General features: G+C 34.5%; 1 protein-coding gene across 3 annotated transcripts in view; it reads left to right on the top strand.

Moving 5' to 3' along the window:
- VPS13C (vacuolar protein sorting 13 homolog C) overlaps positions 1-24398 on the top strand; it is a 228122-nt gene that overhangs the window by 171401 nt on the left and 32323 nt on the right. For all 3 annotated transcript variants that reach the window (XR_011648437.1, XM_058294293.2, XM_058294292.2), the window contains 11 exons: positions 6931-7166; positions 13191-13332; positions 14242-14382; positions 15189-15270; positions 15385-15454; positions 17867-17978; positions 18074-18187; positions 19988-20127; positions 21760-21841; positions 22789-22902; positions 23705-23780. Coding sequence is in view for 2 of the 3 variants with exons in the window: in XM_058294293.2 (XP_058150276.2) it covers positions 6931-7166; positions 13191-13332; positions 14242-14382; positions 15189-15270; positions 15385-15454; positions 17867-17978; positions 18074-18187; positions 19988-20127; positions 21760-21841; positions 22789-22902; positions 23705-23780 (1309 nt within the window). In the remaining variant the exon portion in view is untranslated. The remainder of the gene's footprint in view (positions 1-6930; positions 7167-13190; positions 13333-14241; positions 14383-15188; positions 15271-15384; positions 15455-17866; positions 17979-18073; positions 18188-19987; positions 20128-21759; positions 21842-22788; positions 22903-23704; positions 23781-24398) is intronic.

Below are 24398 nucleotides of genomic sequence, written 5' to 3'. Positions count from 1 at the left end.
CCGCTTTGTGGCTTTTTGTGTGCTGTCTGCTCTCTCTGTCCTCTTCCTGTGCATTCTCTGTCTGTATTTATTTCTTTTATTTCCCCTCTCCCCTTGCAGCTTGCTTGCTGTTTGCTCTCTGTGTCCATTTGCTGTGTGCTCTTCTGTTTTTTTTTTTTTCCTTGTCTCCCATTTTTGTTGTGTCACCTTGCTGAGTTGGCTCTCCATGGCACTTTGCAGTCTGGGCAGCACTCTGTGGCATCTGTGGGGTGGGGACGCTCTGTGGCGCTTGCAGGCCAGGTGGTACTTCACAGTGTGTGGGTGAGCCTGCCTTCACAAGGAGGCCCCGGGACGTGAACCCAGGGCCTCCCATATGGTAGGCGGGAGCCCAATTGATTAAGCCACAGCTGCTTCCCCACTACTGCTTGCTTTAAATCTATTTTTTTTTGGTGTGTGAACTTTCTTGGGTCCTTTATTTTCTTCCATATATATTGTTTGGTTATTTTCTTTGTGATTATCATGGGGATGACACATCCTAAATCTATAACAATTTTACATGATTTGATATAAACTAACTTCAATAGCTTGCACATACACTATTCCTTTATGCCTCCATCCCCCCACTTTTTTTTGTTGTGCTTGTCACACACATTATATCTTTATACATTGAGTGTCTCAAACCAAAGATTTATTACTTTTTATGCATTTGCATTTCAGGTACCATAAGAAGTAAAATGTGGAGTTACACACCATATATAAAATACAGTAGTTTTTTTTTAAGATTTCTTATTTCTTCCCACCCCCTCATTGTTTGCACTTGCTATGTCTGTTCATCTTCCTTGTTTCTTTCAGAGGAACCAGAAAATGAACCCAGGACCTCCAATGTGGGAGGGAGGTGCCTAATCAATTGAACCACCTCCATTCCCTGCTTTGTTTTATCTCCCATTATGTTTTTTCTTCTTGTGTCTCTTTTTGAGTCATATTGTTGCATCAGCTTGCTACGCCTACCCATTCCGTCAGCTCACTGTCTTGCTCATCTTACCAGGAACCTCCACTTCCCGCTTTTGTTATATTTCTCATTATGTTTTTCTTCCTTTGTCTCTTGTTGCATCATCTTGTTGTGTCCACTTGCCATGCCTGCTCATTGTGCCAGCTCACTGTCTTCTTTAGGAGGCACCAGGAACTGAACCACAGACCTCCCATGTGGTAGGTGGGAGCTGAATTGCTTGAGCCATATTTGCTTCCCAAAATACAGTAGTATTGACATTTATAACTAACCATGTGTTTACCTTTACCAAAAATCTTTATTTCTTTATGCCACTTCAGTCTACTGTCTAGTATCCTTTCTTTTCAGTTTGAAGAATTCCCTTTAGTATTATTTGTAGGCCAAACTTGTGGTATGGAACTTCCTCAGTTTTTATTTATCTGGGTATGTCTTTTTTTTTTTTTTTTTTAAAGATTTATTTTTATTTATTTAATTCCCCTCCCCTCCCCCGGTTGTCTGTTTTCTGTGTCTTTTTGCTGTGTCTTGTTTCTCTGTCCGCTTCTGTTGTCGTCAGCGGCACGGGAAGTGTGGGCGGCGCCATTCCTGGGCAGGCTGCACTTTCTTTAGCGCTGGGCGGTTCTCCTTAAGGGTGCACTCCTTGCGCTTGGGGCTCCGCTATGCGGGGGACACCCCTGTGTGGCACAGCACTCCTTGCACGCATCAGCACTGCGCATGGGCCAGCTCCACACGGGTCAAGGAGGCCCGGGGCTTGAACCGCAGACCTCCCATGTGGTAGACGGACGCCCTAACCACTGGGCCAAAGTCCGTTTCCCTGGGTATGTCTTAATCTCTCATTTTTGAAAGGCAGTTTTTACAGATACAAAATTCTTGTTTGGGATTTATTTTCTTACAGCAATTTAAATATTTTATCCTTTGCCTTCTTGCCTCAATGTTTTCTGATGAGAAATTGTCACTTAATCTTATTGGGCCCCTTTGTACATTACATGTTACTTCTCTCTTGCAGCTTTCAGGATTCTTTCTTGGGTTCGACATTCAACAGTTTATTATAATGCGTGTTAGTATGGATTGCTTAGAATTTATCCTGTTTGTGTTTCATTGGGCATTCTTGAATGTATATATTCATGTCTTTGTTAAATTTGGTAAGTTTTTGCCATTATTATTTTTTTTAGTATTCCTTCTGACTCTTCTCCTTCTGTGACTCCCATTAACATATGTTACGCTTTTTGTCACACATGTCTCTTAGGCTCTGTTCACTCTTTTTTCTTTCTTTCCCTTAGTCTGAATCATTTCAGACTTGTCTTTGGATTTTCTGATTCTTTCTTCTGCCAGTTCTAATCTGTCATTGAACCCCTCTTTGGATTATTTTTTTAGTTTTTGTTGTCATCAACTCCAGTATTTCTGTTTGTTTCTGTATTAGACAGCCAAAGGGGTGTTGATGCTGAGTACCAGAAATCTATTGGTTTTACAAAGGGTATTTATTTGGGGTAGAAGCTTACATTCATAAGGCCATAAAACATAAGTTTCTTTCCTCACCAAAGTCTATTGCCATGTGTTGGAACAAGATTGTGGATGATGTCTACGAGGGCTCAGCCTTCCTCTTCCTCTTAAGGCCCCATGGTTCCAGCTTCTTCACATATCAGCTGTATGCTTGAATAAGTCTTTCTCCAGGGGCTTGCTTCTCTCCAGTATCAGCTGCTCTGGTCTCTCCATGAGGTCAGCTGTAGACTATCAAGTCTCTCTCTTTCAGGGCCTCTGCTGTGTCTATGGAGCCATCTCTATTTCTCTGTGTTCTTCTCCTTTGTGTTTACTTCCCGGGGCTCCAGCATCAGTAACTCCGAGACTCTCCTCTGCCGTGTTATTTTCTTTGTGAGTCCATGGGGCAGTGTCAGAAGGACGTTGATAGGGACTCAGTGTCCTACTGACATGGCCCAGTCAAAGCCCTAATCATAATTTAATCAAGTAAAAGTGAAACCTCTGAAGTTAGTATAATCTAAGATGCCCAAAGGAACAGACCAGTTTATAATCATAATCCAATAACTATTTTTGAAATTCATAAATAATATCAAACTGCTACAGTTTTATTTCTGTCTCTTTATTGAGATTTTCCTTTTTGTTCATTCATTATTTTCTGGATATCCTTTAGTTCTTTGTCCATGCTTTCCTTTAGCTCTATTAGCATATGAAGTTAATTTTTTAAAAAAATCTTGATCTGCCTTATCTAGAGTCTGATCCCCTTCATGAATATTTTCTGAATTTTTATTTTGTTCCTTTGGTTGGGTCATCATTTCTTCTTTGTTTTATACTTTTTTTTTCCCATACTGTACATATTTATATTTTATGTGTTAACTCTGAATTTTAGTCCCCGAGCAGTCTGTTCCTTACTTTTGTATCTGTTTTAGTTTTCCTGGCTGCTGAAGTGTTTCTATATACTGGGTTGGCATAAACAATGGGAATTTGTTGGCTTATGTTTTTGAGGCTAGGAGAAGTCCAAATAAGTCCAAATCATCAAGGCAGTGTTTTCTTCTTGAAGACTGATATGCTGGGCTGGCTGTGTTGATCTTTGGTCCTGGGCTCCTCCCTTCTCTCTTCTGGGTTCTGAAGTTTCTTGCTTCTTGGGCTTTTTCTTTGTCTGTCTAAATTTCATTTTGCTTGTAATAGACTCCAGTAATAGGATAAAGACCCATCCTGATTGAGTTGGGCCATACCTTAACTGAAGTAAACTCATCAGAACATCCTACTTCAATGGATTCATATCCTCAGGAATGGATTAAGTTTAAGAACATGTTTTTCTGTGGTTCAAGATCCATCTGTGGTTCAAGATACTTCTGCAGGAGTTCACAAAAGTAAACAAACCAATGTACAAAACACCTTCCATGGTCTTTGCAGATAGCTCTGCATTGGTTAGGGCTCTCCTTCAGAGCACTGAACCTGAAGATCACCTGAGGCAAAAATGCAGGGAGGGTCCTCTCTCATCTTTTTTGTATATATATATGTTGCCCTGGGCATGTAGTTGTGGTCTATAAATTTCCCAGTTAGTGATACAAATGCCCCCTTTCTCCCAAAGAAATGAATTCCTCTCACCTACATCCCTGGTGTTCCGTTTTATGTCTTAAAGCCAATAATCCTCTGTCCCAGGCTGCTTTTCTTTCTTTCTTAAACTGGTTTGGCATCCACAAATTGCTTCTATGTGTAGGGCAAGTTCTGGAATGGCAAACCAGAGATGAGTGTCCTGTTTCAGTCCTTCACGCTGCTACCAGATAGACTGTACAGACATGCCTGTACCCCAGTGTGCTCATAGGGGTTTCTCTGCTTCTTCTGGAATGAGGCCAGGGACCTACACTGAGAGCACAAGCTGGCCTAACACCACATTGGGAGGAGTTTGGGGCGCCATGAGGTTTTCTTACCATTTTTAAGTTGCCTTTTTCTAGATTCGTCACTTGCCCAATTCCTGCAACCCTTTAACTATTTTCCGGAGTTCTGAGGAAGATGACTTTGCCAGTTTTTCCTAATTGATAAAAGATTCAGTGAAGGAATGGAACACAGGAGCATCTCATGCTGCCATTTTCGTCAAACAGAATCTGCTCTTTTATTCTTTTTCAGCACTATAGTGTAGATATTCTTCTTATCTTCATTTTAGAGGTGAAAAAACTAATGCACTTCGATTCAAATAGAAGAGTGAGGGCTGAAACCCAGTTCTATATGAATTCCAAAGCCCATGTTCTTAATAAGATACAAATAAAATAAAATAATTACAGGAAAATACTACATACGTTGTACATTATATATGCCAATGTATTTTTAAAAATCTATGAACTGGATAATTTTTCTGGGATAGTATATATCAAATTTGAGTCAAGAAAATATAATAACCATTTAAGAAGGAAAAGAGTTGCATATATTATCTTCAAGATGTTGAGTCTAGACTTTTCTTAGAGCATTTGCTTTCGAATTGCTGCATAAATAGTTCTAAAACAGAAAAAGATGAAAAGCTTTGTCATTCATTTTATGAATCTAAATTGAATTGTTTGAAAAAATCACGAAATAGAATAAAGGCTAAGATATAAATAAGTATGTAAAAATGTTAATGATATATTAGAATTTAAAGTTTTACTAAACCATATACAATAAATAAATAAGAACTCTCTCATCAACTTAATTACCAATTTTATTAATTCTCTTAATAAGAAAACATTAAATAGTAGGCTCAGTGAGCTGAATACTGTATAACAATTCTAAAAGTTCTCAGAAAGGACTATAATAAAATCAATACCCTTTCCTGATTTTTAAATGCTTCTTAGAAAACTAATATTAAACTGTTAATGTCTTAGCAGACTAAAGCGATACTTTTGGCTTTCTTGGTTTATTTAAAAAATAAAACAGTAATTATTATTTTTATTTACCTTTTTGGCCAGTACACTAAGATATGAAACATAAATAAGGGATTGCTTAACAGAAAAGAGTCACTAATCCTTATTTGTAAGATTATTTAGCTATAAAAATGGCTAAACATTTATTTGGTGGTTACTATGATTCAGGCATTGTGCTATAAATGCATTATCTCACCCAGGTCTTCTAATAACCCCCATAAAGTAGGCGTAGTTATTATTCCCATTTACTTATTGCAGAAGAGAAACAAGGGCAAATTATCTAGACAGTAGTGGAAGCATTCTGCTCTGCTGCCTCCCTAAATACCTGGCAGTAGGGATATCGTTAAGTAAATTCTTATATGTATTTGATTGGGGGTATGGTGAGTAAACTTTACAAAGAATCTAAAGATATGCAGAAATATTTTAATAATGATGCTAAATAAAAATACAGGAAGTAGCCATTTTTGTCAGACACTTGGGTCAAATATTGGCAAGTTTATACAATTAATTCTAATAATAGGAAACAACTGTACTTAGAAAGTAGTCCTAATTATGTCATTCTACATATGATTTGGAAAAATAATACTGGAAGGAGATATATATATAGAGAAAGTTAATAGCAGCTTTCTTTGGATTGTACATTATGGATGGGTTTTACTCTTACTTTGTACTTTCCTCTATTTCTCTAAATTTCTGCAATAAGTTTATATTACTTTTACAGTGAGGAAAAATCATGCATATATTGTCTTGATTTTATAGTATTTTTTAATTGACAGTTCTTCAGTGTTATTGGAGGGAATGCCTACCTTAAGTCTTTGCTTGTGTGTAAAGTATCTTATTTCTTTGTTGCTTTTACTTTGTTTATTTACCTAGATTATGCTAAGTACTTTAAGGGCAAGACCTTGTCATGCTCTTTTATGTGTTTCCAGCATTTACCATGGTGCCTAGCACATGCTTGTTGAAATGAAATGTTGTCATATTTATGTTAAGCCCAGAATGAAGAGTAGTCATTATCTTAATCTGAAAACACTGACCAAATCAAACTTCATATTTTTAAGTACTATAAGAATACCTGGAAACATTCTTCTTAGTGAAACTCAGTACAAACTTATCACCTGAGTTTTAGTTGAACTGTTGGGTAGAGTGATTTACATAAATATATGGTGCTATACTTTTGTAAAATAGAAAAATAAACTAGACCAGTTTTGCCTGAAGTTACTTTCCTAATAACTTCTGAACCATTTTGGTCTCCAGCTTAGAGACAAGTAAGCATCTTATGGTATTGGTGTCATTGAAAGATGCTCTTGTTCATGCTATATGCCTTTGAACACTAAGAACTCAAACTAAGGCATAAAAAAAATTAGGCACTATTAACCTGTTGTTGTTTGAAAAACTTGGTGAATATGTTTTAAGATAGCTTATAGCTTTATTTAATTTATGTCACTTTGATGATTAGAGTATTCCTATTTACTGTCATGTTTTTTAAACTTTTCTAATCTTTCTCAGTTGTTATAGTTTAACTTTATGTAATAATAACTTATTATTTTGGATTTATTGAAAAGTGTTTCTTTTTCCCAGGATGAATGTGGTCAGTTTCCATATGATGCCAACATCCAGATACATTGGGTATCATTTCTAGATGGGCGCCAGAGAGTCTTGCTTTTCACTGATGATGTTGCTTTAGTTTCCAAAGCACGACAAGCAGAAGAAATGGAACAAGCAGATCATGAAATAACTTTGTCTCTCCACAGTCTTGGGCTTTCACTAGTTAACAATGAAAACAAGCAGGAAGTTTCATATATTGGCATTACGAGGTATGGAAACAGAAAGATAAGTCATCAGAAACATTTAAAAGACATTTAGTTTGCTAAAGGCTTCCAATACACTACATCAGAAAGGTATAAAGGTTGGCTTTTATAATGGGAATTCATTAGGTTACGAGTTTATGGTTTTGAGGCTGTGAAGATATATAAAGGCATCATCAGAGGTACTGTCTCAACAAAGGTTGGTTGCTAGTAATCCTGGACTCCTGCCACATGGCATGGTGCAGTGGTGACTCTCTGGTCTGGGTCTATGCCTTCTCCTTCAGGCTTATGTTCTCCACCAGCTCAGGTATGGGCCATCAAGGCATAGGCTTGTCTCTTCCCTTTCCTCCAGGTCTCTTCTCTTTGAACCTCTCATGAGCCTCTTTCTGTGCCTCTGTGCCCCACTGATTCCAACCTCTGACTTCTGGGACCACTCTCTTAGCCTCTCTGGATTTTTCTGTTTCTGACACTTTTTTCTTTGTGTCTGTGTGTCTGTCTCTCCCATTTATAAAGGAATCCAGGAAGAGGATCAAGACCTACCCTGGGTTATGCCTCACTGAAATAATCCAATCAAAGTCTCTCCCAACTGACTCCAATCTTATCAAAGGGCCCCACATCTACAGGGATGGATTAGCTTTAAGAATTATTTTTTTCTGGCATCCACAAATAGCTTCAAACTTTCATACTTTACCCTCTGGCCCTCAAAAAGACATGTTCTTTCCATATGCAGAATACATCCAGTCCATCAAAATATTTCTAAAAGCCTTAAATCTTTCCATAACAATGCTAAGTACAAAATCTCATCAAAATTTGTTATCGGTATGCAGTTAAAATTCCCCTGACTGTAGACCTGTGAAACTTAGAGAACAAGTTATCTTCTTCTAATATACAAAGGAGGGATAATCATAGAATAAATGTTTCTATTACCGTAGGGAGAAATTGGAAGGAAAACAGGGGTCATAGGTGACAAAAAGTTCTGAAAAACCTGCAGGGCATACTCCATTAGATGTTAAAGTCTGAGAGTCATCTTTTGAATGATGGTTTCTTCTCCTCAGGCCTCATGAAGTGGTAGGCCCACCCCTTCCAAGGGCTTGCCTAGTAGTCTGGTAGTCATGTTCTTGGCTCCACCCTCATTAAGCATGTGAGTGGCCACTGTCTCTAGGCCTCACCTTCTGAGAATACTGGCATGATGGCCACACTCTCCCCGATTTAAGGCCCAACCTCTCAGAACAGTGGCATGGGAATCAGACTCTCCCCAACCCCTGGAAAATGTGCTCCACCCTCTCTAAAGCCTGGGACGGCAACACTTTTCCTGAACAACAGGGTGGAAGGCCTACCCTCTTCAAATGCCAGGGCAAACGTACCCTTCCTACAGTCATGGGTTGGGTCCCTTTCTTGGCCCAAGAAGATGTCTTAAGTCCAGACTTCAGCTTTTGGAGTTTTGCTCTTAAAGTCATTTTTCCTTCAATCTTTCCACTTCCTGTCTTATTTAATTCAGGCTGGCATTAGTTCCATTCAGACACATCCTTGCAAAAAATGTGTTGGTTTGGCATGCAAGAAACAGGGTTCCAAACTGTCATACAGTAAGACTTCCCACAAATCCTTCCTTGATAACTGCATTTCCAATCCAGACTTGCACTAAAAGACTGCCTGGTTCCACGTTCAGTTAAATCCTCGTGTGGGGCTGTATACTTTGGGAACTCATTTTCCAAAAACTTGAATTTCCCAAACCATCAATATCTAGTTCCTTGTGCCCAGAAATTCAGTTCTCAGCTTATTCCTTTCCTCTCACATTTTGCTATAAGCTGTAAGGAGAAGCCAGGGCACACTTTCCATATTTAGTTTGGAAATCTTTTCAGCTAAGTATCTAAGCTTGTCACTTTCAAATTCCACTTTTCATCCAACATCAGGAGTCATGTCACCAGTTTCCCTGCCACTTGAAAGCAAGGATCATTTTTCTTCCAGTTTGCAGTGACACAGTCAACATTTCTGTTTAAGGCCTTATTGGAAATATCTTTAGCATGCATATTTTTACCAATAGTCTTTTCAGAGCAATCTAGGGTTTTTCTAACATGCATCTCACAATTCTTACAGAATCTATCCCTTATCCATTTATAAAATCACTCCAACTTTGTTGGTATTTGCATAGCAGCAGCACTCTACTCTTAGTACCAATTTCTGTTTTAGTTTGCTAAAGGCTGCCAATGCAATGTACCAGAAGTGGGTTGCCTCATATAATGGGAATTTATTAGACTAAAGGCTTAAAGATCTGAGGCTATGAAAATATTCAAATCAAGCAAAGGTTGGCTGCTAGCAATCCTGGACTCTGACCACATGGCAAGACATAGTAGTAGCTCTCTGATCTGGGTCTATACCTTCTCCTCCAGACATATGTTCTCTACCAGCTCAGGTGTGGGTCATCAGATATATGGCTTGTCTCTCCCCTCTCCTCCAGACCTCCTCTCTTTGAGCCTCTCACGGGCCTCTTTCTGTGCCTCTGTGCTCCACTGATTTCAGCCTCTGCCGTCCAGGACCTCTCTCTGAGTCTCTCGGAGTTTCTCTGTTTCTGCTGTTTTTTTCTTTGTGTGTATCTGTTTCTCCCATTTATAAAGGACTCTAGCAAGAGGACCAAGATCCACACTGGATCATGCCTTGTTGGAGTAATCCAATCAAAGTCCCCCCAACTGAATTCAGTCCAATCGAAGAGCACCACACCCATGGGGATGGATTAACTTTAAGAATGATCTCTTTTGGGATCCACTGACAGCTTCAAACTGTCACAGCATTTGAGTTGATAATATGCAATTTGATGAGAACAGTTACCTGCTTGAATTTGATATATGGTATATTTATCCAGCAAAATTTACCCAACAGTTGTTCGCACTGCTAGTTGAAAAGCCCCAAAGATGAAAACATGACTAATATACTGTCTTTGCTCTCACCATACTCATTACCAATCAGTGGGAAAGAAGAAGGTTTGCTTCTTTCTTTGTAGTTTGTATGGATGCTGTTGGTTTTTTTAAATGAATTATAAAAACCCCGAGAAATGCTACAAAAACATATGTACATTATACAATGGAAATATAGAGGTGGAAGCAAGTAACTTGTTTTGTGCAATAGAGGGTGGAGAAACTGGTTTGGGTTAGGAGAAGCCAGCAAAGATAAATTGGAAAAAAGATTCATAGAGGGAAAAATATTTCACCTGGGTACATGATCTTCAATGGGTGGTCATTTAGAACTTAGTAATAATGATAGGCTTATTATCTTGGATTCTTGTATAAAAATATTTTAATTGTATATATATATTTTCGTATTAAATCATAAAGTTTGGTATACAACTTACTCTTTTTTGGAGTCTGATGGATGAAATTGTTAACATGATACCATGTATAACCAGCATAGAATCCATCAATAATCATGTGTTCAGGGAAGTAAAAAATTAAGTAAAGAGGTAATGTAAGTAATGCACTTTGAATAACACCTGACACAGATAAAGGGTTCTATAAATAGTATTACTATGTACTGTTATTATAATAGTAATAATATATATGTTGTACATTCTCATGTTTTTCTATTTCATTATTGTGTAGTGTTTTTATTAAAATTAAATATAAAAAGCATTTTTGGGATCATATAGATAGTTTACTCTCATTTCTTGTCCTTTGATTTAACATCTTTTTACTTCACTATTATATGTGCTATTATATTTAGTCAGTTTGGCCATTATTTTAAGGACATTGTAAAATTTCATTTTAAAGAACTTGATTACCCTTTCCAATACATACACCTTCAGTAAAACCTAGGTCTTCAAAGGAAAAATAAGTCAGTTATATAATTTTTAGTGAGTATTTTATTCGAGACCTTCATTAACTGGTATCCCGTAAGCATAATATATAATGAAGATGTTAATGATATCATTGACAAATATCAGCAAGCTACCTAAATTTAAATATTGTAGAGTTATATCTTATAATTATGCAAACAGTATCCTTTAATTCAGGAGTCAGCAAACCATAGCCCATGAGCCAAATATAACCTATTGCCTTTTTTTTTGTATAACCTGTAAGCTAAGAATGGTTTTTACATTTTCAAATGGTTGAGAAAAAAATCAAAATAATATTTTGTAGCATGAAAATTTTGTGAAATTCAGATTTCAGTGTCCATAAAGTTTTATTGGAACACAGCCATACTCATTCTTATATGCTTTTATGATCGATTTTGCATTGCTGCTCAGTGCATTACAAATCACAGTGATACAGTTATAACTCAACAGTGTTTTGAGTGACATGCATATCACTGTACCACCCCATTCATTCATTCATCTATCTTTGCGGTACCAGGGATGAGAATTGAACCCAGGACCTCATATGTGGGAAGCCGGTGTTCAACCATTGAGCCACATCAGCTCCCCTGACTTTGTTTTCCTTTTTTCCATTTGTTTGCTTGTTGTTTTTCTGTTTTGAGGAGGCACTGGGAACTGAATCTGGAACCTTCCATGTGGAAAACAGGCGCTCAACTGTTTGAAACACATTTGCTCCCCATGTTTATTTTTACTGCTAACACATACTCATCATTTCCAGACAAGAAGAGAAAAATAGACTTTGAATGTCATTCTTTTAGGGCACAGTGAAATGTGGATTGTCTTATCAAAATTTAATGGCAAAGTATTATGTTTACTTTTTTAAAGTGCCATTGCAATATATATTGTCATTACCAGAGTAAGCACTCATTGAAGTATTCCCAGCTCACAAGAAAGTCATGGCCAGAAAAATTAAAAGATTTAACTCAGTATATCTCATCACAGCAGAATTCCTTCACAAAAATAAAAAATGAAAATGAGGCTACAACCAAAGTAAGTTTGTGAGTGACTCATTTGATAGCCAAAAAAGGAAAGGACTTTTATGAATAGTGAAGCTAAATATCCTGACTTGCCTTATTATACAACACTTTGGTAGCAAAGTGGTAAAGTTTTATTGCATTCTTTTTGAGCTCAGGGCCAAGATTAAAATTTTCCTAAATAAAAAGAACCACCCTTACCCACTATTATTAAACACTAGAAGGCTTTGGAAATTAGCTTTTGCTGAAGACTTGATAATGCTTCTTAATGAATTCAACTTAAATTTACAAAGTAAACAGCACTTACATGAAAACTTAACAGCAGCCAAGTCATTCAGATGACAAACAACATTGTTTGAATTACAGGTGATGTCAAGCTACTTTATATACTTGGACTGTCCAAAGTTGAAACCAGAAATGAGACCTCCATTCCCACACAAATTTGTAGTGCATAAATTTAGTGGGCTGCAACTACAATTCCAGCAACATTTATTTCCCTTTTCAACATAAGGGCAAAGGAAATTACTACATTTCAATATTCATTACTATGCAATTGAGGAGTTTCCACTTAACCTTCAGTTGGAAGTGTTTAATCAGTAATGCATTGACAAGCCAAATGACATATATCAAGAGAAGATTCTAATAGAATTCTATAAATACCTTCTAAGCCAAGAATATACTTAATTAAAATAATGTGTTCAGTATTTGGCAGTATTATCTATGTGAAGATTTTTTCAAAGATGCTCATTACAGATTAGCATCAACAGATGAAGATTTGCAATCCATTTTGATAGCAGAGACTACTACTAACTTGAGCCCTAAGTGAATTATTATACTTTTACAAAAGAAGTCTGTTTTTCTCCTTAATAGATGTGTTTTTAAAAATTGCACTATTTTTATATTATAATATACAAGTTTACCACACAGCCCACAAAGCCTAAAATATTTATGATTTGACCCTTTACAGAAAAAGTTTGCTGAGCCCCCTTCTCTGATTGATGTCACATGCATGATAGAAATACATTTTTCTTTGCCCCTTTTCCTTATTTGCTTTTGCAAAACAGGTTTATTTTGATATTTTAAAAAATCATTCAAATCAATATCATAGGATATTGATGGTTGCAGTAATTTGTACTTGAATGACAATTCCACAAATCAAAATATGTATTACTAATTTAATTTTGTAAATTATTTTAGTTCTGGTGTTGTTTGGGAGATGAAACCAAAACAGAAATGGAAGCCTTTTAGTCAGAAGCAGATAATCTTATTGGAACAGTCTTATCAGAAATATCAAGTATCAAGAGACCATGGCTGGATTAAACTAGACAATAATTTTGAGGTATTTGAAATTTTTTTGGTTTTTGTTTTGGTAGTGGTGGTGGTAATGAGGTGATAAAATGTATGAGGGAACTGATTTGTTTATTAGTAAGTAAACTCATTAATAGGGTTGGCATGACCAATCATATGTATTAGTACATTTTCAGTTAAAAATATATTACATTGCTATTTGTGTATTATGAAATAGGATTTGAATCTGTTTTTATAATTGGTTTTATTTACAAGTCAAATACTTTGATAGAAAATTGTTCCAGTAAGATAATGGAGGAATTAAGATTGCTTATTATAATTTTTTCTCTTACTTTTTGAATGATACCAATATATATTGCTAAATAAAAGCTATGTAAAGTTATATATTTCAGCAGTGAAAAACCTATACAAATTCTGCCGAATTAAATTTGTTAAGTTCCTTACAGAGTGGAACCTAAAAGTAACCTTTGCCCCAGGAAGGCCCCAGAAGCTTGACCACAGTTGCTAGCTTGATCTGGCTAAGTCCTACATAGTTTTGGTTACTCTCTGCCTTTGGTATTTTATGATTGAGTTTGCATTGGTCACCAGATATGCATAAATGTTGGCCATGCTCAAATGAATAAAAAAACAATATAACTATTTACTATTGTAAAACAAAATTTTTTGTCTTCTACTATTAAAGTTTATACATCTATATAAAGCATATAAAGCATATTTTACTTTCTATAATTGAAAAGTTTTTCAGTTGTTTTCCTTATAACTCTAGTAGAAAATTGATGGTTCTGCTTCAAAGATATCATCTGTGTATCACCTTAGGGTAGGCTTTTGGTGAGACATAAAGATATATTTCCCTTTAAATTTGATAAGTAAAGGATATTTTAAATGGAGTAGGTATACAGCTAATACCAGTTTATATCATAGACGTGCTTTTTTATTCCAGGTCAATTTTGGTAAAGTCCCAATGGAAATGCGCTTCCCTATTCGATGCCCTATTAAGCGAGATTTTTTATCAGGAATTCAGATTGAACTAAAGCAGTCTCCTCACCAGAGAAGTTTAAGGGCTAGGTTGTACTGGCTTCAGGTAACACTGTCATTTTCAAGATAATAGATGTATCTAATCACTTTGGGAATCTTGGGGATGAAATTTCTTTTTACAAGATTGTAGCATGTATTGTAATTGGTTGCTTTGCTTTGCTTTGCTTTTTTGCATTTCTTTCCGTTCCCTCCTCCATTCCTGTGGATTCTGTGGATTCAACATCTTACTTAAAATCTTAATTCAAAGACCTTGTGACTTTTGGGACTGTTTAATTTGACCAGTTAGCCCCCAAGAATGTTTCTTGTACTGAGATAACTTTTAAATGGTCCTTTGAATTTGTTGAGGGATTCCAGAATAGGATTTTTCATTATTATGCATGGAAATGAAGAGGGTTTTAATAGGAGGTTGTTTTTAGATGTTTTCTTTCTTCCTCTTTTCTTTCCTCCCTTTTTACTGCTAAGTACTAGTTAGAACATTTTTATTTTATCTCTTATTTCTACTTAACCCTCTGATTTTATATCTGTTTCCACTTACAATTCATTTAAATAAAAGAGTTGAAATCTATTCCAGTCTGTCCATAGGTACAAACGTTTTCATTAATGGTATACATGCTACAGAATGTTAATGCCATTACAAGGACATTTATATTTTCCTTTATATAATGGTTTGCCTTTGCTGAGGTGTATAAGAAGTTTACTGACTTCAAGTGAAACTTCCAGTAGTGTCACCTATTCATGCAGACACTTAATTCTGGTTCAGTTAGCGGCTGTTTCTAAGACATTGTCTCTGGAACCACAGGTTAAATTTAAATTATTTTAAATCCTGTTGGGTTGGTTTTTCTTTTCTTTCAGGTTGATAATCAGTTACCAGGTTCCATGTTCCCTGTTGTATTTCATCCTGTGACCCCTCCAAAATCTATTGCTTTGGATTCAGGTATAAAAAAAAAAGTTGAGATATACCTTATTATAAAATTTCAGCTAACTATATTTTGGCCTAGCATAAATCTTAACTGGGTTTTTGTTTGTTTGCTTCCTTTCTTCCTCATAGAGCCTAAACCTTTCATTGATGTGAGTGTCATCACAAGATTTAATGAATATAGTAAAGTCTTACAATTCAAGTAAGTAAAAATAACCCCTGTTTATTTAGAGGAATTTAAAGTGTCAATCTATTTGAAAATAAATTTTAATCTTTCAGAAAATTACTTTTGTATAAAAATTATTTTCCCCCTGAACATAGCAATCTTTTGGTCAAGTAACTTTTTATGTCGAAACTTATTTTAAAGTATAAAATTCTTTCAACCACCTTCTTCCCCTTATAACACCAGTTAGAATATAAAATAGCCAGTGAAATATAAATGATATATGTATTTGTTAATTGTGTTCTTTAAAGTAATTGCTGTGAACTTTAAAAATCAGATAGTACTTACTATATCATCTAGCTGTATTTATCTCTTCTGTGTCATGATAAATGTGGGCATTTGGATCTTTTAAGTACAAGTGTTTATACAGCAATATTATTGCAAGTGAAACTTTAATGTCTCCATGTAACTAGACTTTGATCTCATTAATATAACTTTTTTTTGTGAGAAGAAATACTTTTTTTTAGGCAAAATTCACATAACATAAAATTCACCATTTTAGTTATTTTAATAAAATAGTGACTTCCAGCATATTCTCAATGTCGTACAACCATCAGCACTATCTAACTGCAGACCATTTTCATCACACCAAAGCAGAAGCCCATAGCCACCAAGCAGTCATGCCTCATTACCCATTTCCCCAGCCTCTGGCAGCTACTAATCTATGTTCAGTGTCTATGGATTTGTCTATTCTGGACAATTCATATAAATGGAATCCTGTAACGTGTAGCCTTTTATATCTAGTTTCTTTCATATAACATGCTTTCAAGGTTCCATGTTATAGCATGTATCAGTAAATCATTCCTATTTAGGGTTGAATAATATGCCTTAGTGTGAATATGCCATATTTTGTTTTTCCATTCATTAGTTAATGGGCATTTTGGTTGTTTCCACTCTTTGGCTATTTTGAAAAATGCTGCTATAAGCATTTGTCTACCTACTTTTATTTCAATCTCCTGGGTATGTACTTCAGATTGGAATTACTTAGTCATGGTGTATAATAATCCTTTTAATATGCTGCTGGATTCAGTTTCCTAGCATTTTGTTGAGGATTTTTGTTATGTGTACTTGTTAAGCATATTGGTCTGTAATTTTCCTCTTGTGCTGTCTTTGCTATTAGCGTAATATGGGCCTTATAGAACAAGCTAAGAAGCAGTCCCTCCTTTGTTTTTTTGGCAGAGTTTAAGAAAGACTGATTTTTTAAAAGTGTTTGACAGATTCACCAGCAAAGCCATCCTGGACATTTTTGTTGTTGAAAGATTGATTGTTGATTCTATCTCTCTTATAGGCCAATAGAGATTTTCTAATTCTTCTTGAGTCATTTTTGGTAGTTTTTTCCTAGGAATTTATCCGTTTTGTCTAGGTTATCTAATTTGTTGGCATATATTTGTTCATAGTATTCTCCTATAATCCTTTTTCAATCCTGTAAGTGTCGGTAGTAGTGTTTACACATTACTGCTGAATTTTAGTAATTTGAATTGTCCTTTGGTTTTGGTCAGTCTAGCTAAAAGTTTGTCAATTTTGTTGAGCTTTTTAAGGAACCAGTTTTTGGTTTCATTGATTCTTCTCTTTTCCTATTTCCTTATCTCCACCTTAAATTTTATTTCCTTCCTTCTGCTCTCTTTGGGTTTGATTTTCTTTTCATAGTTCATTAAGATGGAAGGTTAGGTTATTGATTTGAGATCATTCTTCTTTAATGTAGGTATAGCTCAAGTGGCCATACTAATATCAGACGAATAGACCTAAAGGCAAAAATTGCTATGAGAGATAAAGGATATCATACATTGATAAAAGGGTCAGTCCATCAAGAAGACTTATCAACATATACATACCTATCAGCAGAGTCCCAACATATAAGAAGCAAAACTAATAGGTGAAAGGAACAATAATGGTTGTAGCTGGAGACTTCAACACCACCACTTTCTTTTGTATAGAATAACTACACAAAAGATGAACCAAGAAGTAGGAGACTTAAATAACCTATGAACCAATTCGACCTAAAATATAGAACACTCCACCCAACAGCAGCAGAATGGATGTTTTTCTCAAGTGCATGTGGAACATTCTCTGGGATAAACCGTGTTAGGTCACAAAATATGTCAATAAATTTTAAGATTGAAATCATACAAAGTATTTTCTCTACTGTGATGGAATGAAATTAGAAATCAATAGAAGGAAAATTGACAGTTATATGGAAGTTAAAAAACATGCTCTTAATCAATGTGTCAAAGAAGTTAGTAAATGCTTGCAGGTAAATGGAAATGAATGTAGCATTTTTTAAGAGCTTAAGGAATAAGATCTTATTGTGGCTTTTGGCCAAAAGCAGTTTAACATTGAAAATTACAAGGTTTGATAGAAACTTTTTCTATCTTTTTATATATTTTTTCTTAGATATTTTATGGTCCTGATTCAGGAAATGGCCTTAAAAGTTGATCAAGGGTTTCTAGGAGCTATTATTGTACTGTTTACCCCAGCAACGGACCCTGAAGCTGAAAGAAAACGGGTAATGATTTTAGTTCCTGAGAAAAATATTAAATAAAGAAAAATTGTAGTAGAGAAAATAATTAAAATAAAATTTCTTGATTTATTTTTTTCCAGACAAAGTTAATCCAGCAAGATATTGATGCTCTAAACACAGAATTAATGGAGACTTCAATGACTGATATATCAATTCTTAGTTTCTTTGAGCATTTTCATATTTCTCCTATTAAGGTTTGTTTGTAATAATTATTTCGAAAATTTGGCAAAATTGTTGTAGAACTTTTAAAGGGTCTGTGTAGAGATGAAGGTTTTTGTTGCATCACTTATTTGGTGGGAATTTTGTTTGATTAATTGAAATAATTAAGACAATTCTCTGTAACATATGTACAGCCATAGTTCCCACAGAGAAATCACCAGTGCATGTTCTCTAGTCTTGAATTAATAACCCTTTTCAAGGAAGAAGCTGACAAAAGCGTTTCTTAATTAAGCAAAGAAGTGCTCACCAACGTTTAATGTTTTGGTTGTACTTTGAAACTACTATCACTGTCTAAACAGAAGGCTATAATGGGTGCCCTAACCAGAATGTGAAAACGCTGAAGTAGGTATTTTACTGTTGATGTGGTGTTTTTCCCCTTTCCAAAATTTGATTGTAATTAAGGAAGTGGAAAATTGGATACCTTTCACTTGCCTGATTTTGTACTTCATGAACCCATTTCCTTTTGTCCTTTTGTTGTCCTTTTTAGCTTTTATAACGGAAGGTGACTGTTTAGTGAATTTACAAGTGCTATCAACCATAATGCTCTATACTTGTGTAATGGGCCAGATTTACAATTAAGGAACTCTTTAAAATAATGATGATCCTTTACATTCTCAAAAACTGTTTACAGCATGTTATTTCAGTTACATTCACCAATCCGTTCACTTAAAAAAATGAATTTATAAAATGGAATTATTTTAAATTAACATAACAATTTAGTGTTAGGTCTTAAACTGATATGGTTTTATGGGAGATAGGATATATATAATTTCTTTCTGATTATTAAGAGAAAATCAGATATTTGTGGGGATTGAGAAAAACCTTCAATAAATATTTACTGAATGATTACTGTTGAAGTTGCTGTGGGAGATATAAAATGACTTCATGGAACTTATAGCCTAGGAGATATTAGAGTTTTATAAATTACTTACTCATGTTCTTAACCATACCAGGAATTGCAACATGAAATTGAACAATGAAGATTATGAACCAGTTATTTTCTTATTCCATGGTAACTTGTCCTGGGGAAAGGCCGAATGTCTGTTAGTTTCAGCTTATCTTTCCTGGATCCCAGTACTCTCTGGCTCTTCAGATAGGCAGAAGTCCACATGAAAGGAAAAAGCTAAGAACCAGGCTTTCCTGGCCTTGTCCCAAGTCTTCTCTACTTGAGCTGTATACTGGTTAGAAAAAATACCTAGGACAGACTGAGAAATGAGAGTCATCTGCTTTTTTTATACACGTCAAATTAAATTTTGTCTGTCTCTTCCTACACTATTGTACTAATAATGACACGGCACAAAGTAGAAGCTAAATGGGTGAAAAATCTCTTGTTTAAGTACTAAAATGGAGGTATCTGTGGAAGCCTAAAGCCTTTTTAATGCTTTTTAAATGTATTTGGCAACCTGTTAATTGCCAATAGTGATTTACTTTAATTGGATGAAAAGAAATGATATTCCATAATTTAACTACTTTTTTTGCCATTGAAGATTTTTCTTTGCAAAATGATTATACCATTTTTGTAAAGTGTTTATATATGATGGTATATTTGTACTTTCAATAAAATACAGCTGTTTTAGAACAGACTAATTTTGTATTTTATGAAAAATATGAGAATCAGATATGAGTAGGTTATTCTATGTAATGTATAGAGTGACAAATAATAGCTTCCTTAGTATTCTACTTGAAAGATCTAACATTTGTTTGTATCTAGAAAATCTGATTCCTGTGTTTGTACTTTTTTTGTTTTTAATTTATTGAAAATTGTTTTCTTTTAGTTGCATTTGAGTCTCTCTTTGGGTTTTGGAGGTGAAGAATCAGACAAAAAAAAACAGGAAATGATTGCAATTCATCCTGTCAACTTGCTCTTGAAAAGCATAGGTGCTACTCTGACTGATGTGGATGACATTATATTTAAGTAAGAATTATGTTTAAGCACATTGGGATATGTCTGTACCAAGGTTATGTTTCTGGATATTAATCCTCTCCATTTGTGCTACAATTTTAGCTTAGAAAAATGATGACTCTTATGGCTTGTACTTGAAGAGTTCAGTCCCTTTTTGTTTATACTCTTTAGGTATGCTTATTTTATACATAAAGGTAAGGTAAAAAGTTCATGTATTTTCTTTGGTTAATCATATCTAAATAAATCACTAATGTAGAATAAAAATAGAATTTTTTATAGTGTTGACCATACTTTAAAACAGAATTATATTTAGAATTACATAGCAAGAGGGAAAGCGAGATTTCAGGATAATCACATGGCAATGTATAGGTAATAAGAATTCTTTGCTGCATTTGATCTGAGAATATTTTTATGTGCCAGACACATATAAAGTCAATAAATGTTTATTGAATAGAATATTCAGCAATGATATTGTAACAAATAATTGAAAAAAAACATCTGATTAGATCATCCCCACCTCATTTGTATACTACCAAATTCCAGGGAAGTTAAAGGAATAATTATAAAAATTCAAACTGAAAAGACTAAGAAAAAAATAGAAGTTAATTCTTAGCAAATCTCTGAATAGAAGTCTTTCTAAGCTTAAAAGCAATGGGAAAAATACCAATGCAAAATACAAAATAGATTTGACTACATACAAATTAAACACTTTATAACAAAATCAATGAAAATGATTATAAAACAGAAAACAGGGATAATATAATGACCAGCATGACAATGGGAGGATTAGTAGTCTTACTGTTAAATGTTGATAAGAAAAACCTAACAAATGCAATGACATTATGGCTAGAGGACAATAAGAGACAATTTACAAAAATATTGAAAAAAATATTCAACTTTATCAAAGAATACATGCAAATTAAATCAAATTATCAAACATTTGAAAACATGAGCAATCCTCATACTAGAGGGGTGGGTCTGAAAATGGGTCTTTTTTTTACCATTGGTATCAGTGAAAAACAATATATATCAAGAGCCTTAAATATTTTTCTGGTCTTTCACTCAGTAATTCTATTTTGGGAATTCAGTCCAAAAAATAATCTTGAAATGCAAACAAAGAGCTTTGTGCAAGATGTAAATGGTAACATTAATTATTTTGCCATGAATTGGAAATGTCTGACTGTGGAAGAATTGTTCATCTTGACACATCCACAAGGTGTGAAATGCTGTGCACTCACTCAAAATGTTTACATAGAATTTTGAATAATATGGAGAAATACTTATCTATGCTGTTGGGTATAAAAACATCATATAAAATGTTTTAAATAATTTTAAATCGCATAGAACAGAAAAGAAAGAATTCGAAGTGGGAAAAGAGAAGAAAAAACTTAAAAATCCACTGGGGTGGTAGGATATGGATGATTTTAAAAAAACTTCTGTATTTATGAAAGACTTGAATGAGAGTGCATTATTTTATAATAATTTAATTATCATAATAAATTTTCAACCATAAATTGTATGTGGCAGATATACACAGATAATTATTAATGAATTACCTGTCATTAATTTTTTGTTGAAAATTGAAGTACGTTTTCAGAAAATATCATTTTAGTCCCTTTGAGTCTTTCTTTTTCCTCCTTCTAGACTTGCTTATTATGAAATCCAATATCAGTTTTACAAGAGAGATCAGCTCATGTGGAGTGTTGTGAAACATTATAGTGAACAGGTAATTTCCCATCATAGTAGCTCATAAGGAACATGCTTCATAAAATATCAAAAAAATTTAATGAGGTAATACAGTGGGCAGTGTTCACCCCAATCCGAAATCTCCTCCCTTAGTAGTTTTCTTGAATGAGTAACTTCTATTTCTTTATGTCCTCACCTCCAAAATCACCCTTTAAAAAATTACTGCAGTGACTTTTCCCTTTGTTATTGTATATTTATCACTCCTGGAAAAACTAGTGATTTAGGTTCATTGTACTTTATTTCTTAAGTGAGTACAGTTTCTAATTGTAGTCTGGTGGAACTGTGAGAGGCTTCTAAGCCAGGTTGCTATGCTTCAGATATTCTGTAGTTCAAATTGTATGCATAGAGAGTCGTAGAAGTTGTGGCAGGCCACTTGGATAGGATGACTATACTTTGGAGCTATTGGGTGACATTCTTCTTACCTTCTTCTTCTGGAAGATTCTTTCTCCTATGATGTGTTATAGATGTTATGGTTATTACATATTCAAATGTGTTTTTGTTTTGGTCACTATTTTCCCCATCTGATTTAATAGTAATAGAAATGATAAGGCAATAATAAAATTAAATAACAATTACTGAATTCTATACTAACTCAATATGCATTATCAGTTATGCAGGGTCGATATAACTTCTGATTTTATAAATGAGAAAACTGAGGCCTAAAATAACAACTGAGTGACTTGTTCAGAGTCACATAACTGCAAAATGACAGCTGTGCCTCAAACCTATTTCTGTCCAATAGAACTGCCTGGCGTGTAGTAAAAGATCAATGAATAGATAGGGTGGTAGTTATTTCACACTAGTTTCCTTTAACAAACCTAATTTAGTCACTGTCCTCTTTTTCCCTATTGCCTCATGATATTATTTCTCAGGACAGTTGTAAAGGACTTAATGTTTTTTTGTGTTTTGTTTTTTTTTCCCTTTTAGTTCTTAAAACAGATGTATGTTCTTGTATTGGGCTTAGATGTGCTTGGAAACCCATTTGGATTAATTAGAGGTCTGTCTGAAGGAGTTGAAGCTTTATTCTATGAACCTTTCCAGGTATTGAATTTTTATTTATTTTAAGCATATGTATAGAAAAATGGATTTTGTATTTTATTTCAACAGACTAATAATTATTTGTACCTTAATTGTCTCTGAGGACTGAATAATGTTCAAATAACAAAAACGTAATTTTTACTCTGAAACATTGTTTCAGATTAATTGAGCCCTTCTCGTATTCAGGCAATAAAATATGCCTGCATTTCCCAGAATTTAATGTGTTGTAAGAATATTTAGATTGCTAGGTGTATTAAGACTGTTTCAAGGCTGTTTCACCTCTATGGAAAGGACTAATGGGAAAATTAAAAACTGACAGACTTTTCAAAATATTCAAGCTTTCACCTAACCTATTCATCTCTACTACAAGGGTCTAAAAGCCCATCGTAGTGAGGGTTTTAGAAGGACAAAACACAGAGAATAAATGGGAAAGTACAAAAACCAAAAATAATATAGTAAGCTTGGGTTCTCAGTCTAGCTACCAGTGCCATTTGCTTTATGAGTCTGATGGCGCTCTATGTTGGGAAGCCAATTTCAAATTGTGATTAAAGCCAGTGATTTGCTCCTATACTTCTTTGTCTTCCTGTAGAGTTTGTTGAGATCATGTGCATTGAAATCGTCTTCAAACACATAGGTATTCCATCAATATTTTCAAGTTGAGGGTGAAAATTGTTTTATTACAATGTTTGTAGACTTTCACAGATTCTTCATCCTCATGGAAACGCTGAAATACTAAGTTAAAAGTCTTAAACTTATATAAATGTTAAATAGCAGCAATTTTTTTTTTTTTTTTTTTTTTGGTTAGGGTGCTGTTCAGGGCCCTGAAGAATTTGCTGAAGGGCTAGTGCTTGGAGTAAGAAGCCTATTTGGACACACAGTTGGTATGTATCATATCTTTGTGTGTGTATATATGTTTTTTCATTGATTATTATAAAACATACTGTTTATGAAAAGCAAATACATTATTTAATAAAAGAGGTGTCACTGTTTTAATAATTCCCTGTAAAACATGTGTTCCCTTGTTTTTAAATGGAAAATAATTTAACACTGGCTTACTTGTTTTTTAATATGTCGTGGGAGTGTTGAGTCAATGTACTTTTTATTATTTATTTATTACTTAATATAATTTTTTATTCTTATGCTATTTTTATGTTAGTGGGGAGGGAAAGTCCTCTGAAGAGAAATAGAGAAAAATAGTTGATTTTGCTTATTTCAATGATAGTTCTGCCTGCTTCCCCCCACCTCATGGCTGTAACCTTTTCTCCAGTTTTGTTAAGTAAATCCTTGAATAAAATTTTATTTTAAAGTTCTCTGACTTGGCAATTTCATTCCATTTCCATAAAAGAAGAGACTCCTTCCCACACCACTTCTGATAACAAGATCTCTGAGAGGGGACATCAGGGGAAATGCAGAGGGCTTTTGGGAGCTCTCTCAATGTACTTTAAGAAGTTTTATTCCTATTCTTGATCATTGGGAAATGGGAAGAATAAATTTCTAAA

Source organism: Dasypus novemcinctus, chromosome 3 (assembly GCF_030445035.2).
Source record: "Dasypus novemcinctus isolate mDasNov1 chromosome 3, mDasNov1.1.hap2, whole genome shotgun sequence".
NCBI classification, from domain to species: domain Eukaryota; kingdom Metazoa; phylum Chordata; class Mammalia; order Cingulata; family Dasypodidae; genus Dasypus; species Dasypus novemcinctus.
The sequence above is the reverse complement of the archived record's forward strand: the minus strand, read 5'-3'. Positions and strand labels throughout refer to the sequence as shown.